The 20,245-nt window shown below is 40.8% G+C and overlaps 1 protein-coding gene across 1 annotated transcript; it reads right to left on the reverse strand.

The window, feature by feature from the left end:
• Positions 1-5,278: 5,278 nt before the first annotated feature.
• On the reverse strand, positions 5,279-19,900 carry LOC134190808 (splicing regulator SDE2-like). Its single transcript, XM_062659324.1, has 6 exons — positions 19,780-19,900; positions 19,588-19,705; positions 19,304-19,415; positions 10,174-10,437; positions 6,184-6,493; positions 5,279-5,795 (listed from the first exon to the last, which is right to left on the reverse strand). Exons 1-6 carry the CDS (start codon positions 19,888-19,890, stop codon positions 5,577-5,579), a joined length of 1,134 nt encoding a protein of 377 aa, XP_062515308.1. The 5' UTR covers positions 19,891-19,900; the 3' UTR covers positions 5,279-5,576.
• Between the last annotated feature and the right edge of the window lie 345 nt (positions 19,901-20,245).

Consider the following 20,245-nt stretch of genomic DNA (forward strand, 5'->3'; position numbering starts at 1 on the left):
AGTCTACATTTGCACGTGCATGTTTTCCCAACAACAACCAGGCATCTAGAGAGCGAAGAATCAAGATGCTGCATGGATTCAGGCGCCATGCAGTAGGGGAGATGTCCCTAATGTGAGACAGTTGCGGAGGCGTAGGAATTCTTTGCAATCTCTGTCAGTAAAAAGAGTCTAGCGGTACTAGGCTGTACGTTAGGTAGCACCTCTATGACCAGTGCTGTGGTACATAGTTTATCTCCTCATCACCTGCTGTCGCTGGCGAGAAACCGGACATTCTTCATCAAGAACACGGAAACGGAAACGCCTTCCAAAGCCCGGATGCACCTGATGTGAGACAGTCGATTTTCTTTTCTGGAAAGTTGTTCTTTGTTCATACTTTTTGCACAAGTACAGCAGTCGGTCCTTGTTAACTGTCAGTACAACCAGTTCGTTTCTCAAAGTGTCTGCGATGGCAGACCTACGTCTAGAGTGCTTTTCAATGTCAGTCATGTCTAGTGAATTTCAAAGCAGAAGGGTTCTGATTATTATGTAAATGCACAAAGGCAATCGAGGACAATCGCAAAGTTTCTACAGAGAAGAATTACCTAATCGGTATCAGTGATACTCTACCTACTACCTTTCTACCTTTAAATGTTAACATGTAAAAAATAGAAAATGTAGTTATTTTAAACTGTAGTGTTTGCTGGTAATGAAAGCTAGCTGTTCTGATTGATATTGGAATAAATAATGCTAATACCTAATATTACGTACGAAACATCAGTAGTTTATTGCTCTTGGCTACAGCAGCCTAGTAGGACTACTAACTTGCAGTGAAGATTGCTAATGCAAGTTGAATAGAGCTGTGAATTCAGGCCTGACCAACTGCAAGCACACGATGTAGCTGTTTTTGGCCCATTGAAGTCTGTGTGGAGGAAAGTAGTGAGAGAGCACAAACTAGCCACCAGTACGAAACAAATTTCTAGAAATGTATTTCCGTCTGTGCTCTCTCATCAACTCTTTGCTGGATCATTCTTGCCTGAACACCTCGTGAGTGGTTTTCGAGGAGCTGGAATTCATCTACTATTATCTTTAGCAATAAAGATTGAAAGGCAAAAAACAGCAGTTCCCTTTGTACATCAATTAGGTCGGTAAGTACTATTCCAGCAACTCCAATGGCTCCAACTGTTACCACAACCAGACAGAGGGTTGAATCATATTTCACCAAATATTTTGAGCAGAAAGCAGAAGAGAAAAAAGCGAAGGCAAAAACAAGAATCAGACCAAAGCATTATGGAGAAGGTCTCACAGAAGATGATATATTTGAAAGAATTAAGCAAGAGCAAGAAGAGAGAGAACAAAAGAAAATAAAACGAAAACAAAGAGATCATACCAAACAGGTTGAACAAGTAGACAAAAACACCTACCAAGAATGCAAAGACCATTATGATGAAGATGACAATACAAGTGACTTCTAGGTAGGATGTGACACTCCTGGATGCTGCAAATGGTATCATTATTGGTGTTCGAACCTCCGACAAATGCCGGATGAGACAGAGCCCTTCTTTTGTCCGTGTTTGTCCAAATAATAGTTACTAAGTAGTCAGAACATAGTCAACAACTACTAACACAACAAAGTAAATTTAGCATAGAGGCTACAGAGTCAATGTATACATGTGAACATGTAAGATGATCCATGTAACGTCTAAAAATAGCAAAGTCACAACCAGTGCAATGGAGCTTGGTTGTCCTAGACCCTGCAAAAGCTTTAGTTAAACAACCAAATTGGAATACACAAGCAAAACTTATACAAATTGCAAGTTTATTTGACAAAACCGGCCGGCAGACGTCTCTTCTTTGTTCGTGAGATCTCATGGCATTTACAAACGATATGTTGATCTAGGTAAAACGATCCTACGCTGTTAGACACCATCTACCATCGCTATTGATAACTACTTCCGAAATCATTTTAGTATCGACTTGGTCCAGACTAGAGTTCGCGCGCTCTCTGGTCTGGAAATTCGAGGCTAGGAAACCTTAGCTGAGACGAGTGGTGCCTCAGTATAAGGGCCGGCGGAAGCAAATTTAGATTGGTCAGGCCTAACGCACGCTAAAGGGCAGGGCAAGTCACGTGACACAATACAAGCCTAATGCAAAATCCTCTTAACTCAAGGCTAACAACACTATACAGCTACGAGAATCGTCCAAATACTGATAATCGATGTTCAGAACTACTGACAAACTGTTCAGCTACATGTGTCAGCGACAGCGAATCAGTACGATCCTTGTGCACATGCAGCAAGAGTAGGTGATTTAATCTATCCTGCTTCATTGTACTCCTAAGGTAAGTTTTCAATCTCTTGAGGGCACTAAATTACCTCTCACTGACGGCGTTGGTAGGTGGCAGGACCATAATGAGTTTAAGGATGGTGACTACTTCCAACATCAAATCCCTTTTGTAAGGAGATAAACTCAAGATGTAGTCCCTAATGTCACACACTGTCACAGAAGTCTTGTCTACGAGACCAAAGTTGGCTTGCAAAATTTCAACATGAAGCTGCAGTTGTTGGGCATCTAAATTGTCATGATACAATGAAGTGACATGGTTGAGGCATTCCCTATAATCGTCACCCTTGACAGCCTTTAGCAAAGGTCCTGCAAGTTACGATACATTTTGAATCCGGGTTGATCAAACCTGGCTTGAATAGCATTCACAATTAAATCGACTGCTTCGTAATATTGCTGGCAATAAAATTGCTTGCAAACATTGAAAAACTCAGGTTCAGCACTGCCCTCCTCATATTGCCTTGGAACTTTCCTCTTTCTGGGCAGGACAGGGTCATCAACATCTAATTTAGTCCTTGTCTCTTGAAGACTCTTCCAGAAAAGATCGAACTATGTGTCGTCTCTGAGCACGTGCAGAGTTGCAACAGTCATCAAAGCTATCCGTTGACCCTAAGCAGCAGACAACTTGGGTGATTGTAGGGTCTTGCTCAAGTTATCACTATGCCTCAGAATTAGTTGTCCCAAAGCAACCCCAAACAAATATCGAAATGTTTTAAACTGGAATTGAACGCCAATGATGCGGACCTTGATAGCAGGATCAGATACATAGTCTTTGGACATCTCCCAAAGCTCCTGCAGAACACAGTAGTTATCAATTACTGACTTCAAAGAGTCTGCCCTGACCGTCCACCTTGTTGGACACAATGTGCGGAAACCAGGGGTGTCTGGTGCAAGACTTTCCTTCAACTTTTGCAAAGCAGTATCCCTTTTTGGAGAGTACTTCACAAGCTTTGAGACTTCTTAAGTGGTGTCCAGTGCATCCTTCATCACTTCGCAATGTTTTATAGCATCCCCAACAGCCAAGTTCAAAGCGTGCCCATAGCAATAGGTGTATAAAGCTCAGGGTTCTTCATCCAATAGCTGCTTTGCAACACCGGTATTCCCACCCTTCATGTTGGCAGCACCATCATAGCATTGCCCTCGGCATCTTGACAGTGAGAAGTTCATGTGCACCAACATATCTCTGATGACACTGACAATGGTATGTGCTGAGATGTCATCAATCTGGTACATACCAATGACATCTTCTTGTGGCTATAAATTGCCATGATCAATCCAGCGAATACATAATACCAGCTGCTCTCTGTTGGATGAGTCTGTGCATTCGTCACACACGATGGAGAAAAATGTAGACTTCTGGATACATTCAGCTATTACTCAAAGAATAGACAATGCCATGATTTTTATGAACTCATTTTGCATGTCATGAGATACATATTCGCTTGACTTTCTAGTCAGCCAGCATTTTAGTAGAGGATCATCTTGACCACGTAACTTCAGTAACTGAATAAAGTTAGAGTCAGTCTCATCCCCATCTCCTCGAACCAGTAATCCCTGTCTGGCTAAAAACTTCAAATTGGAGATGATCTTGAGTAATCACTCCTTGTTCTGTCCCTTCTCAGTTGCGTGCTCTCTAGACAGTATCTCACCTACATCTGGGCAAGTTTTGGGCAATTCAACGATCATTTGCGTTGCCTCCCTGTGGCAAGACGACGATTCATGAGATTTGAATGCCACTGTGGCTTCCTTCCAGGTGGAAAACCCATTTGATACAAAGGAAGGGTCCCCTTTCTGCCACTTGATCTTCTTCGACTGCAACGCTACCACACACACGTGGCAGAAGACGACATCATCCTTAGTGGAATAGTGCAGCCATTTCCACTTCTCAAACCAATGCGACTGACACGATCGTCTGACGATCGCGACTACGTTCTTACCGAAGGTACGCTTTGGAAAGACGAAACCGGACATTGGCTGATACGGCTGACTTGGAACTTCAGGTAGACAGGTAGACTGGACTGAGCAGATCCTGTAGAAGACGACATACTGTCCAGTGATCACGCATGTGCTGAGCTCTTACCTGACTGGGGCACACCTACTACTTCCGTTAAGCCGTCTTTCTAGCGACTTCCGGAACGTTTCCGCCTACTTCAGGCACGATGACAGTCTAACATGGACTTGGTGAGTTACTTCGATTTGGCCCTGCCAGTAATTAACTGCTGATAGAATTCTTTCCTTTCCTCCACCAGCAGGGCGATTAAATACAAATATATTTAATTACCTATACCGTTTACCGGAAGTTCTTTGCTTTTGTCTCCTGGTGAAACTCCTACTTTCAAATATTGGTCCGGCCAACCTTACAGGCTCCGCCGACCCTAAGTATGCAAAACATTATCACGTGACGAGATATGTGATTACAGCCCAGAGTTAGCACTGTAACGTTCTTCCCTATTCATTACTGGAGCACTCAATTTGCTGCTTGTTCAGCCCTCCAAGGTCATATTTGACAAACTTAAAGTCTGTCAAAGAGCCTGATCCTATTAACAATTTTTAATTATTAGCTACGTATACACAACTTTATTAAAAAGATAATCAACTATTGCCCATATTTAGTTTTGCTTGTCATTGACAATGACTAACGTAACGTATTGTCCCCTTTATGCTTACATTTTCAAAGGTTAATTAAAAACGGAAATGTCATTCAATGTTGAAGTGTGGTCATTTTAGCTTCTACTTTAATGTCTCTACACAAACAACATACACTTGAAGATGCTGATCAAAAGGTGACACAAACATCTCACGACTTCCTATCACATGAAAATAGCAAATTCAGAGTCTCAAAAACCATCTAGAAATGTTCACTTAGATGGCTAAAGAAGCCACCTAACTACTACACTGTACAGTGTACCACTGGCGAGCAGTTTGTTCTTGTCACACAATTGTTTAGTTAACACCTTACACAACAGATCAGAAACAAGTTCACACAAGAGAATGTAATACAATCCAGATGGTTTCACTACATGCCAAGCATTGACAGCTTTCAAAATCTCAGTAGAACTTCTACATGCAAGTCAGTCGATTGCAATTATATGCATAGTGCATACTCCAGCTTCAAGGTTCTGTACACGGCTTACACATTGTCATAGTTACTGTCTTGCACATACTGTACACCAAATCAAAGCAAACAGAAGACAGCATGCTACCCAACTATAGCAGTAGAGATGTATTACATACCGTAGCTCCCATACACAACACTATCATATCAAATCAGTATTGCTTTTCTTGGGCTTTACATATAGACTTGAATCTAGAGATTGCAAGGGTACTCCCTTTGTTTGAAATAGTCGTTCTGCAAGTTGCTGCAGAGTGCCTCCACATTTGAGTCCTAAAGACTTCAGAGCTTCCTTCATTCGATGACGGCCCACCTTCTCCAATTCTTTAGCAGAGGAGAATTCAATCAGATCAATAGGGAGATCCTGTCAACAGACAACAGTTATCAAAAACAGAATAACAGTACCACAAACTTAAAGTACTACCAAAGCACCTCTACCCTGGAATCCACCCATTCCTTGTTTTTACTGACCTGCAGATTCAGTCGCATGTAAGTGCCCCAAATGCACATCGTGTAATGTCCAAACACCAAGTTACAAGCTCCAATCTGATTTTCCACACAACACAGCACAGTCATCATGTTTGTTGTCAATTATTGCAGTGAAACCTAACCTCGTGTTCAGGATATGCATGAGAGCACTTACATGGTTCAAATGCTAAGTTAAACCATTTATCCCCCTCGTCCATGTTATTGTTCCAGCTGGAACGTTTTACCAATACGTTACAGTACTATTAAGTCTCTCCATAACTTACATCTTCTGAAGGTGATCCAACATTTTGGACTTGATCTGATGCATCCTCCTGGATCAGATCTGCTGACTTTTCATTGTTGTGGTCAGCATTTTCCTCATTGCCTTTACTGGAGATGTTGGGACATGGCTGACTGTGAGGATCTTCGTCAGAAGAGTCCTCATTCAGCACTTCACAATCAAATGCACGACTGATGCTACTGATATCACTGGCACCGGTAGCTGCAAGTTCCTGTCCAGTCAGTGTTGGTGCAGTGACACTATCCTCACCACGGCTCTCTTCATCACTGTCTTCTAAGTCATCGACTCCCAACCTACAGAAATGATCTTAATACAGTCACACTGGGGTATGCTGTGTGTACCCTACCTTGCTATCGTTTCAGGTGAACTAATAAAGATGGGTACGTTGGACAAAGATGTGCCAGTTTGGAATATATGATTTGGAATACATGGAATACATGAATAACAATTGTCATAACAATCAGCTGGCTGCTCACTACAGTATGGCTCAATTTCCAATAAAATGATAGCAACACAAAGCTCAGTCTAGAAGAAGACAGGTCCATTATATGTAGACACAAAATAGAGAATAGTTGTTTAATTAAGGAGGAACAGGCAAGACCATTTCGCACTTGGGCTACATGAAGCAGCAACTGTTGCTTAGACTCAAATCACTTAACATTTCTAGCACAACTATACAGGTAACCATTTTCTTCTCTAACGTTATCATGTCCTTGTACCAAAATAGTATGTATATTTAGATTTTTTCATGAAAAACTGGATACTTTCTAAAAATTATGCATTCAGGTTTTGACAAGCATTGCAGTAAGCACAAGCATGTGTACAGTGTACTACCGATATCTAAGCAGAAAACTACCAGTACAATACAGACTCTGAGCAGTGTAGGTGCAATGCACTTTCCCAGTCCTACAATATACTTGAGTCATAGTCTTTTGATAAGCACAATACAAATGAGAGTACAAAGTCTTTCATGTGGACAATAAAAGTAAAATTTCGTTGTTTTGCAGGGACACCATACATCCATATGACAAATGATAACTAAAGAAATCCTTATAACTAACTACCTACAATTACAAATATTGTTCGATTGACAGTTCTCAATCTTTGTTTAGTTGCAATAAATAATTGGGTACTAAAAAGGTAGTAGACCCAGTAAAATGTAGATGCTTCAAACAGTTCAATCTTATCAAAAAGCTCTCTAAACGTAAACGTACAAAATTCCAGTGAACTCTAAAGCTTGGAAAGTACAAACTGGTAGAAATGCACTATGGTAGGAAATACCCTGCAACGTGTTAAAGTAAACAATGACAAAGGGTGCGTTTGAATACTAGTTCCAGTTCTAGAACTGGAACTGCCAGAACTGTTGGAACTCTTGCTAGCAAATGAACGCTTAGAACTGTCAGCAAGTTGAGCATGCGCAAAGCCTCATACTTCCGGTAAGCGTCAATACGAAGTAGCGTGGAGTTTCTATTCCAGTGCTTTCGCTTTTGGTTTTTTGGAGCTGCTTGTGCCAAGAAGGTCACTGTAATCAGTTCCAAATGTTGTTCCTTCTGGTGTTTGCCAAGCCGATGGTCACCCCAAGTGTTCATTATAACCAACAAGAAGGTCCACAACAGCCTCAGCATCTGTACCCGCCATTTCACTTTGACAACCTCCGGGAATTATGCATTTAGGCCGTGACAGTTCCAACAATTCCAGCTCGCTAGGCAGAACTGCTAGAACTACCAATCAAACGCTGTAGAACTTTGCTCCCCCCCCCAATTCCAGTTTTAGAACTAGTATTGGAACGCACCCAAAGACAACACCTGTGAGCTTTCAACAACATCCACATCCTGCACCTACTAGTCAATATCAGGTTTCTCATATCAGTGTTTCCACTACGCATTCACAACAATTTGCTGTTATTACTGTACATGGTAAACTACATGTAGCCAGACAAGACAAATAAAGACAATGTACACATAACCCAAAAACAGCAACTGAGCTCTTATTTGCTTGCTGATTTCGAATAAAACACAAAACATGAACTGCAATCTCTACACCCCTCTTTCCCTCAAGGCACAGTTAGAAGTGTTTCCAGAGCAGGCAATTAACAATGAACAACATGCATGAAATCCTATAACTTAATACAGAAATAGCCTGACCATTATTTGAGAAAAGACTGCAAATGACCAGACAAGCCTTAATGACAATTACATGGACATGACAAGAGCAAGTTCTCATAGCATACCCTACAGCAGTTGGAAATTCTTACCACAGACCTACATGTACATTTCACTACAAAATATGGTTACAGCTAAATATTAGTGGCACTTGTTACACACAAGCAGGAAAGCCTCTATGTTTTGTTGTAGATAGTAAGACAATGTAGCTCGTGCTTCTTAGCATATGTTTCTCATAGTTAGAACGCACCTTTATCTCCAGCAACTTTTCCTAAATACAGTATAAATGGAACAAAATAATTTAGAAACGAAAAAGATCAGTGAAGAAAGAATGTAGCACAGAACTACATGATTCTAAACTGACTTTTCAGATTACACTGCCTGTTTGAGACAAACTGTTCTGCACTTTTCCAGAAGCTTGCACAAAGCTCCTTAATTAATTAAATATAGAGATGGCAGGGCACTTAAAGGAGCACTTCACTGATTGACGCACGCACAGAACGCTTGCTGTGTTGCGGAGCACATTGTTTTGGTCTTGCTTTCCAAGGCCACATACTAGAGTACACAAGATAAGTATCTAGACACTCCAGGCAACCTGACGGTGAAAGAGAACAAAGTAACAGTTCATAAGCGACTCAGTCGTTCATACGCTGTAGACTCCACATGGATCGTCTTGACCGACTTGTAATCATTCAGTCCTTCGTGCTTTCCTCTGCGTTCTTTCTACCAAAGGAGGCCATACTACAGTACAAAATTGCCAGCATGATGAGAGAAACACGTCAATGTGCGGCGATGCACATAATCACGTGACACCAAGTGCCTTCGTTATACAGCCGAACCATCGCTGTATGTGTGCTTTTTGCCGTGGATTGAAGGTGAGTCAATGATGCAAAAGCACGTTTTACTTTGGCCTAAGCAAATATCAAAGTCTACATGAAGCGGTGAAATGAAACTAACACTTACTGGACGATAGGAAATCATCTTGGATGTTCCTGTTTCTAACCTTGAACCATAATGCTCAGCAATCAAGTTTGCTCTGAGATAGCGCCAAACTTCTCAACTTGATGTGTGACCAGAAACGATTAGCAGTGACGCGGAGTCACACAGTTGCACAGACCGGTGAAGTGCTCCTTTAATAAAGATATGTCTAATTCCAAACACAAAATCAGTATTGCAAAAATAACTGACAAAACACTCTGAGACTTTTTGAGTACTTAAAATGCCTATTATATATCATCATCACCATGCAGTCAGTCGACGTGACTATGACTGTTCATGGCTTTGGCATGGCTTGATAATATTTCTCCACTAGTCAGTTTTTCGCTTAAGTAGACCTTGTTAACCTGGGCGACGTCTAAGCCTGTATGGGAAACTCTTGCTGCTGTCATTCACCACAGAACTGCTTGCAAAAGCATGAAGTAAAAGTAGCTTTTGCAATTGGCTAGTCTCACTCTTGGTATAACACTCATGCTGTCCAGCGATCAAGGACAGGCCACAACATGCTGGCATCAGTGTCATACTGCAGCGGCTGGTTGGACGATAGGTTTATTAATCCCAGCTCTTGGGTGATGCCACAGGTCACTATCTGGGAACGGTCCCTCACAGACCTTGCAACAGATATTTTATTTCGTTCTGCAAAGATGCCCAGACTCACCCTCCACACTAGAAGAATCTGGTGGGGTTGTCGGTTTAGTTGCCGACGACCAAACATATGCCACAGGTTGTACCAATTTCATGGTTACTGGTAGCAAACAAGCCAGCGCCTAAATAGCAAAAATAAAAGCAACTGCCTGTACTAGAGTAGCACTTACCAGTCTTTCATTCTCTTGTTCATAGATGCAGATTTACCTTCGGCCATTCTCCTTTTAACACCACTAGGACCTGCTTCAGTAACAGAAGTCAAGCCTTTCTTCACAGAAGCCTCTAATCTCTCTGCTGTCTCTTTCAACTGCTTTGTATAATTACGATCATCACATTTATGACTTGGCTCAGCCAGAAGCCGTTCCAACTTCTTTTGTTTGACATCAGCCTTCTGCTTCTCACGCTCTGCTTCATGAGAAATCCATTCAGCAACCCTATGTAAAAGCATGCCCAAAACAATGAATAAGAGAACATATCTACAAGCATGAGTATATATATATATATATAAGATATATTTTTGCCCCTTCTAACCCCAGGGTTTCCCCCAGAATTTAAAATCAAATAGGGGGATTATTAATATTAATACGTTGTTAATAATATTAATGTAATGTGGTTAATACTACTGACAGAGCCACTGACAGTATAGTTGAACAATCAGTAGAACAATTGGTAATAAAGTTAGATCAAACGATACGTCTAGCAGGGACAGTGAAAAGATCTTCACCACAAATTGGAAGGACAACAATGACAACTAATTTAGATCAGTTCACCAATAATGCAATTAATTGCGGGTTCGCCTGTTGATGTCAAAACAAGGCGAGTCTGAAGGTGGAACTTCATACATCACATTGCGACAGCTGCACACGTCCACCTACCCTATTTCTATTTGACATTCTCTCCACCTCTTCATGTGCCTTCTGTATGCATACAAATAGATAGAATGTTCATACTCGCGTAGAGTCCTTAGATTCAAAATTTTTCTCATGTTGTTGGTAAATACTTTAGGACCACACCCTCAAAACCCAAATGGGGCAACCCGCCCTGCTCAAAGATCCTGGGGAAACCCTGAACCCTCTAATTACTTAACCATATTATTGCTATCTGAAGGTATATCCCACAAATAAGTCAACAGTATCTACTAGTAACCTTTGATAAATCATTCTACCATTAAACATCCACCGTTTTATTGAGAGTTGTTGTATCAGGTTCTTCTGTGAAAATGAGTACCTTGTTACAGCGGACTCTTGAGCAGATTAACTTTAACGTTTGCCAACTTGCAGGAGTCTTACCACTTTAGTTTTAACAACTTCAAGTCAGCCTGGATCCTGTCTTTCCATCTGAGCTGGTCTAGAATGTGACAGCCACCCAAATAATAGCTTCTTTGGTAATCTGATTGCAGGCATTCAAGCAACATGTCCTAACCACTGAAGGCAGCGACAACGAAGGACGTCAGACATCAGACTTACATTGGCCCATCTTTGTTGAAGATCAGGACAAATGCTGCTAGTCTCAACAACAACCGGGTAAAACTCTCCTCCCACTGCCATTACTCTGGCCTCATGACAATCATCTTTTCTGGCTTCAGCATGTTCTGCTGCAGCACCTGCTTTAACAACGGCTTTATATATATATATACATATATATATTAGAGTATATATTTTTATATTTTTATAGGTCCTACAAGGGACTAGCCGTACCATCTAAACTACATCTAGCTAATATCATTTTAGCATTGCTACACCACAGTCTAGTAGAGAGTTGCTGATGGAAATGACAAACAGATTGGCTAATTGAAACATTATGTTTAAATGAAGCTCTACGTGCTATGATCTTGAGCACTTGAAGGCTAGAAGCTGTCCAAAGACCCAGAGTCTCAACCACGAGCGGATGAAAAATGCTGCCTGTGCTGGACACATTTAGGTGATGTCGTTCGTCCTTCTCCATCTCTCCAGCTTCAGATGCTGCATCTGGATGACTTGCCGCTTGAATGAGAAAAGACGGTTGTAAAGAGCTTCGTACCGATAAGCCAAAGTAGGCAGGCAAACCGCGCTCGAAATTGGGATGGTAAACATCTCCTGGTCTTGTTTCGTTGCTACTGCTACATCTTGCCTCCCTACGACAACGAGAATCATCTGTAAGTAGTGCGTTATACACCACTTCGCATAGAGCATCATGACGTTTTGTTGCAAAGCTTTGTCCTTGATCATATAGCTACCATATCATTCCAAACAATTCCCTATACATGATTAATATTCCCCACACTTATAATGCCCTAGGATTTGAAGCAACCTAATGATTCAATTCCTTGCCTCAAATAAGTCCTCGTCCTACTATTTCCGCAGAATAAGATGCTCTACCACAAGGCTACACAAGAGTCCTTCTGAGTTCAAGTGCTCATCACAAACGCAAGAGATGGATCAGAAGATGATGCTACTGTATGGTCTTCAGAATGGAAGAGCTTGTCAGGAAGCTTTAGAAATAATGTACTTCAACAAAAGTGGATGAAGATCAAGTACGTGAAGCCCCAGCTCGCATGACAATAAGATAATGAGCATCTTGTTACCTTAGGCAGTGTTCGAAATTTGCAAAATTTTCTACTCGCCAAAGCAAAAGCCTTGGAGTCCCAATGTGTGCATAAATTAATATTATATCAATAATTTTAGTAAGTGTGTGTGTGTGTACAATTACAATATACGTAAGTAAATTTGTGTTGAAACTTTAAATATCATCAAAACTATGATAGCTACGCACTTCCCCTTTTCATTAATTTGCAAGGGAGCGAGTTTTCTCTAATGCGTCAAAGGTGTACTCTGAGTGTCCGTCCGTCCATGCGTACCCCCCTCCCCGGAAATCGTTTAGGAATTGATAAATTCGAATCGTTCTTTCTAGTTTTGAAGAAAGTAAACACACAATAGTTTAAGTCATGTGACGTCATCACTAGAGATGTTTCTATGGAAACTGCTCACTTATGTGACTGCGTTTCACCACCCCTACACCCAGGTGACAGCTGTTACAAATTGATCATTTTGAATAATTGTTTGTTTTCCTCGATGGGTGTAAACAATTGACACTTCACATTATGTGACGTCACTCTGTGATTATTGCTATGGCAACAAGATTGAATTAGGCGTAAGCAACGTTTTAGCTTATGTAGCATCTGAGTTAATTGTTGTAATAACTGTTTTTGTGACAGTTAATGCTGTTCTTAGCTAATAATAATAATTAGCTAATGTAATGAAAGTTAACAACTGCTAACATCGCCATGGTAACATTGCTCACTGACTGTTAAGCATGCGTGTTTTACTGTGCATTGCTCACAACTCCTAATTATCCACCCCACAAGCGAATTGAAGAAACAGTAGTTTACACATCTAAAACGTATTCTAGACATTGTTTTGAAATTTCACCCTGCAGCTGTATATTACATGCTCGCTCGCACAGGTGGAAATGCAATGAGCACCCATTATTATTTATATTTATTAATTAACAAGCTACGTATGTCTACAAGCTAGTAGTGGTTGTATAAATCTGCTGACTATACTTATGTGTATTACTGATTGACTCTGTTTTACAACAAAAAACAAGTGCATTACATTTTATCCTCATGCTCGTCACCATATTTGATTCTTTTGCTGCAGACGAGTTTTCTTGCCATAAGGTGCAATATAAAGACACCTCTTAACTTTCCCCAATTTTGACCATATAGAAATTTAATAGCCTATGTAGGATCAAAGGTCTCTCTCTATATTTAGAACTGACCATGGTATTCACATTTCCATCATGATCTATTATATTAGACTAACCCTAACCTAACCAAGCATAAAAGCTCTATACTACTGTTTTTTTATATAGATTCATGTACACCTACAATGTGAATGTTCATCTTAATTCTTGAGCAATACTGTAAAATCCATGTGCATGTGGACCTGCAATATACATGTATGTAGCTGTGTGCAAGCCCTGGTGTGCTGTTGACCTTAGGAGTAGATTCAGACTAGATTGAATTTGTTACCAACATTTGATTACAACTCACTGCATATTGTAGGCAACTAGATGGTTTTTGAAAGATGGCTATATCCCATGATCATGCATGATATTTATTGACTTGGAAGAAACCAACAGGTGAATTTGAACTTATCATTACACAGACAGTTAGGTAATAGCATTTAGGCCTAGATGACAAGAGTGTGGTGTACTGTAATTATGGAGTCAGAAAACATCACTATGCATGTCTGGTTTCACAAGGAAGGTTTGCAGGTTTGCAGTCACATTCTTTGTCTACTCTTCCATTACAGCAAATTGCCAATACCCTACCCCTATAATAGTAGGAATGAATTCCTTCAGCCCTAGTATTTGGGGTGGAATTTTAGTTGTACACAAGAGAAGTGTAGATGAGATTGCGGTTTCAGCAGCTGTTTTATGTAACTATCCTTTCGCCCATCACAACATAATCGGATAAGTTAGATAGATATAATTACAATTCTGACAGCCAACATGCGCTTTCAATACCTAGGTACACAGTTAGCCCTACAGGATACTTAACTCAACACCTCCTGACTACAATTTCAAACACGCCTAGGGGCTTCTCTGGCGAGTGGACAGCTACTTTCTACTTGCCAACTTTGATTTGGACTCGCCATTGGTGAATAGGCGAATGGGAGTTTCGAACACTGTTAGGGTACTGTATGAACAAATCTCTTACTGGTATTTCTTGAAATATAAACTCAGTTAACTTCAGCTCTTGGTTAATTTCCTCTAATGGTGGACACCCAAAAACCATAATTCTTTAAGAATTTCTTAGGCAAAATACGGTATATATCCTATCTGTCTAAAAATCCTTTTTGTTGCTAAGTGCAGACATACCACAATGTTGTGTATTAAAGGGCCACTGACATGCAAAAATCTAGAATTATTTTAAATTTTTAGTTAACTCCTTATCTTCGGCGAAACTCGATTTAGCAAGACCATGCCTAACTTTTCAGCCGCTTTTGAGAACTGCTCAGACCTGCTATTATGAGGATCTGTCCGATGGATGAGGGGCAGGGTCCGAGTCACTGCGTATAACCAAATTGCCATTTGGTTCTATGCAGGAGGGTCTTTGGACCCGGACTCTGACCCTGCACCTTGTCACGTCAGCCCCCTAAAATGGGGAGCTAACGGAAAAAGTAGAGGACACGGGGAAGGGAGGGAAGACAACAAATTTGAGCTTGTGTCGCAATGGCACAAATGCTATGACTGAGTTGGCTTCGCCAACGTCAATTAACTTAAGTGCATGCCTCCTAATTCTGGTACCATGAAGTAGGATCGTTAGTGGGCAAAACACCATTGTTTGCGGTTATGTCAGCCTCGAGATTCGTCGTTGCATGACGGTTTGAAATGGTCTGTGCATAGAACCATCAGTATTGTATGGAGTAAATGCTGGTGATGTGGAGAATGACTTGGAAGACGATGAAAGTAAAGCGGTAGAATAGGTGGAGCTGTCTAACTTTGAACCTGTCACCAGTGAGACGCCATCACTGGTAGCACCCAAAGACAAGCAAAACAAACGACTACTTGATTTATTGTAGTATTAAACAGTTTATGATCTACAAGTCATGTAGTGGAATTTCGTTAGGTGTACAACTACATGCAGAACGGAATATAAGGAAATTTCTTTGTCGGGACAAACAGGTTTGTCAAAGCCATGCCCATTTAGACCGCGTCCATTCTAACAAATTTTGACCCCGCAAACAACACTTTACTTCCATTATTTGACATATATACAAAGCATGACAATAACCAGAACAACTTTGAGACAACATACCTGCAAAGCAATCTTTTATTGCATTACAAGAAAGTGAAAAAATTATGGAACCTCAAAAGGCAAACTTGAAAGTGCACTATAATTATGTGAGACAATAGCAGAACATTAACAGGGAAACCTAGCACAACAATGTGCAAAATTGTATTCAGTCAGACCTTCTGGAAAACTATTTGTAGACGCGGTCTTAGAGGATTATGCCACACATCCCAGTCATCTAAACTAAAGCTGCTAGTGCTATCGTCTTGGGTCAACTCTCCAGTTTTCCTTGCTCTGTATTGCTTTCTGAAACCTTGATTAGGACAGCAGTTGGTCTTGCATCGCTCCCACCACAGCTGAATAGCGGCGTCAGCGTGAAAGTCTTGAAGTGATGGTCCTTCATGGTATACTTCCATAAGGTCAGACAAGGTGGTGTTGCTCATGCTGGTGTGCCGGTCCTTCTTGATCAGTTTCAGCGATGAAAACATCCTTTCAACATGTGTGGTAGTTAAGGGGAGACTAATACTACGTCTGGTCAGGTGTGAACTATGTACCACACACACTCATAGCACACCTTGCTGATGTGCAGATACTTTCTAGCATAACGGACTACCTCCTCAACATGAAGAGCAAGAATATTAACCCCTTTGCTTTCTAATGGTTTGGCAAAACGAACAGCAAGAGTTTCTACAGCTTCTCTAACCTCTGCATTATCATCAACGTTTTTGTCTTCACTATCTTGCTCAGAAGTTTGAACGTTAGGTTTTCTTTGCCATGTTTGGGTGTCAAGAAAGGCAATTATATGACAAAGAAGTTTTGGTGTCTCACCAACCTAGTCGCTCCTTCATTTTATTATCAAGGCATACTAAATCGGTACTCACCTTTTCTGCAGTTACTTAGTGTGCTGACAGAATAGTCTGCCAAAAGGCTCTTTGAAAGAAACCGTTTAGGATCTTTCCAGAAGGACTGGAACTTTCAAAGAAACAGCAGTCACTGCTATTTGACAATGACAAGAAAGAAAACATTCACAAATCAGGATGTTTGATTACCGTCTTGGGGACGATGTTTCTACCAATTCATGTCCTCATATTTGGTGCTGTGCTACACGCATTCTAGGTGAAACTTTGTATTTTACGGCAACTGGTGTCTCAGTAACCCGTCTCACCACTTCACACAAAAGCTTATATACTGTCTATAACCCCATGAGTGTGAACTTTGAAAATCTGTAATATATCAGCTGTTTTTGAACCTTTGTGATGATCTGGAATGGTTAGAAACCACAAGGTCTGGCATCTGTTTACTAAATTATTTAAGCCCTTCCTACAAAGGAAACCAAAAGATAACACTTTTTGCATATCAAGGACATATTAGCCAAGTAGAAATGGTTATTATCCAATTATCTAGTGAGATCAAGGGATCATCAACTGGAACCACTTAAGATAATTGGTGTAACATGCTCTAATAAGCACACCTGGTGTGACCTCTACCTCATTACTCACTTCTCAGTTCAGGCTTACCGGGATAGTAGATGTACCCCAAGAAAACATACTCTCTGATAGTGCACATAGTCTGACTTATGAGTGTCAGAATCATGCCATTTGGATGTGACTGTTCCAGTAGCCAATGTCCGGACAACACAATACATGCCAGACATGGACTTGTTTTGACGGGACATTGTGGGGTGTGTGTGGGGCCTTATATTCCCCTCTGAGTCATGTAGTTGTGGGTTGTGGTTGCTGACCTCTGGTCATCATCGTGGGCGTTGCTAGGACATACTTGATAGTAGTTGACAAAAATTTGCATCGCTGAACACCCAGGATGCTCTGGCGTCTGCCTAGATGTGTGGACTCTGCAGACTGCATAAAGAAGGACTATGGCATTGCATGAAACTGATCCTCCTCCAATTCATGAAAAACAATTCTACCAACAATTCTGACTTCAACAATGAATTTCTGTGCTGCACAAGAGATATACAGATATACTTCTTACCATCAATTAGCAAGATGTTGTAAACTGGCTGTCATGACTCTTGTCAGCAGCTGTACCAACGAAGAAAATTGTTCATGATCAGTGGCTCATAATTCTAATCAATTTAATTGATTCATTACTATATGTAAAGTCTAAATACAACCTACTCTCTCTTTCTTTCACGTTTTTCGTATGCCAATCTCATCTTTCTCGACTGCTCAGCCCTCACACTGTCTCAATCAGTACGCACGGTATTCGTCTCAATTTCGGTGCCCAGTAGCCTAAACTAAAACTGCTTGTACAATCCTGGCTCATCTTCAAAGCAGTCTGCTCCAAAATAATGACTACACAAGACGGAAGAATCACTTGGGGCTTCCCAGCAATCTCTTGTTTGTCTGACTTGTTCTGCCCACTTTCGTCTTTTGTGGGGGGGGGGGATATTCAGAAACTGAAAGAGCCTCACACCTTTCACTGTACTATAGCATCCAGCTGCCACACATCATCTAACCATTCTAACCGCACACGCTCGAGTCTTGTGCGTTACCTATTTTACTTGTACTAACACAACATCCATTCTCACGTTTATGTCATATATACACGCCCTGAATCTACTGCTCAAAGCCGGATGCGATAAACAAGAAGTACGTTACGGTACAATATTCTTATAGAAACCTTGCTTTTTAAAATCTAAATTATTTTCCCTGGTATGTACACCTTTAGAACTATCATAGAAATTTAAACTTGTTTTCAATTTTTGCATGTCAATGGCCTTTAAAGCTGACTTTGAATAGAAACTGTTCTTTTTTAAGAAAAAACTTTCATTCACCCAATCTTATTTCCACACAATTTTCCTCTCTCAGGGTGTACTAATTTGCACTAACAGCAAAGCTGACCAAAGTTGTATAGCCTGAATTGAAAGGATCAAGATGTTGCAGTAAGAGTTTGCATTAGACTGAGTCTAGTAGATACACCTTTTTATATAGTTCTCGGAATTTCCCCTCTAAAATCTCAATTCTGCAAAATTAAAGTGGCTACACTACAGTTTTGGTAAAATTCGACAAGCACTTTGGCACTTTGAGATTGGGTTCCTTGCACGCGACCCAGAAAGCACACACTTCGTTCCCGTATGTAATCAAATGCGTACTCAGTTCACGGTGAGCAATGATTGTTTACAATTTACACTGTTGCTGTCCCCATCAATCGATACCTGAATAGACAGCCTTGCAGTAGTTTCGTTCATGAACCTTTGTGCATGCTCAACTGACAGAGGCAGGGCTTACTGGCAATCAGAATTGATTTTCTTGCCATGTCACTTGCCATAGCTACAACGCAAGAGGTACTCCACTTGAGAAGGGCTCAAGTGTGCATGTGCAACCATGACCGTGCCTCTTTTAAGTTCAATTATAAGAAGAAATAGCCAGCCACCCCTCTCCCCCAAAGACGCAGTCTTAATTAAAGACACACACTTCCACACAAAGTGATTTAATGCCTTTACAAAGTCCTGTTTCTGATAGCTCATTATACCGAAACAACACATTATGTAACAACTCAACTGCTTCTGTGCATTCACATCTCTCATTCTTCGACCGCTTAGATCTCTGCAAGCTTCTCTGTTAGTTGTACGCTCAATCTGGGCTCCAAGTGCTCTTAACATTGATCCAAATCCTAACAAAAATTAACGACTTAATCTCTATGCTGCGTTCTGTGGTCATAGCACCTGTGTCATGGAGTGGCGTAATGTGTTTGTTTTGTGTGTGTGGTGTGTGTGTGTGTGTGTGTGTGTGTGTGTGTGTGTGTGCGTGCGTGCGTGCGTGTGTCGAATTCAAATACGAGTCACCTCCTTTACCACCAGGAAGACTAAGACAAGCATCAATACTACTCATGTCATCAACAACACTGTTTGCTCGCAATAACTTTCCTCTGCGACAAAGTATTATCTCTTCACAAGGTATACCCTGAAACATACAAACAATAGATAGACAAGATATACCCTAGACATTGCTCTTCTACGGAAACACGGGAGTCTAACCGAGTTTCTACAGACTTCATTTCGTATATCTTCAAAACGCGCAAGACCACAATCAAACGTTAGTAGTAGCCGACGTCCATCAAACGTTCGAACAAACACTGTCACGGCCATGTCAGGAACATTAAAATTAACCCAATCTCGTGAATATTAATGACTGCTACTAGGGAAAGAGAGTGTGCTCAAACCGTTGAAACGTGAAAATGAAACGGTAGACGACACTCATTTCGGAGAAACACAACACGGTGAAAAGTAGATTTACATGTACAACAGCAACAAATTAAATAATTGCGTTATATATCGGCTATCTAGAATACAACAAGTAGTTAGATCTAGGAATACAGAGAGCTCAACTGACAAGTGTGGATGCGGGCCATGATCTCGGAGTGCTGAGATTCAAAAATGAATATTTATTTAGATATAGAGATTTCACAGTTGGAGACTTCAGCTCGAGAATGTAGGTTACACT

This window comes from Corticium candelabrum, chromosome 15, assembly GCF_963422355.1.
Source record: "Corticium candelabrum chromosome 15, ooCorCand1.1, whole genome shotgun sequence".
Classification (NCBI taxonomy): domain Eukaryota; kingdom Metazoa; phylum Porifera; class Homoscleromorpha; order Homosclerophorida; family Plakinidae; genus Corticium; species Corticium candelabrum.

What these genes read in the sequence shown, in the direction of transcription:
- LOC134190808 (XM_062659324.1), bottom strand. Translation starts at nt 19,890, where the DNA reads ATGGCCGTGACAGTGTTTGTTCGAACGTTTGATGGACGTCGGCTACTA. An exon ending in TCTTCCTGGTGGTAAAGGAG is followed by an intron (nt 19,416 to 19,587) that starts GTGACTCGTATT and finishes AATTTTTGTTAG; the next exon opens with GATTTGGATCAATGTTAAGA. An exon ending in TTGGATCACCTTCAGAAGAT is followed by an intron (nt 5,796 to 6,183) that starts GTAAGTTATGGA and finishes GTCTGTTGACAG; the next exon opens with GATCTCCCTATTGATCTGAT.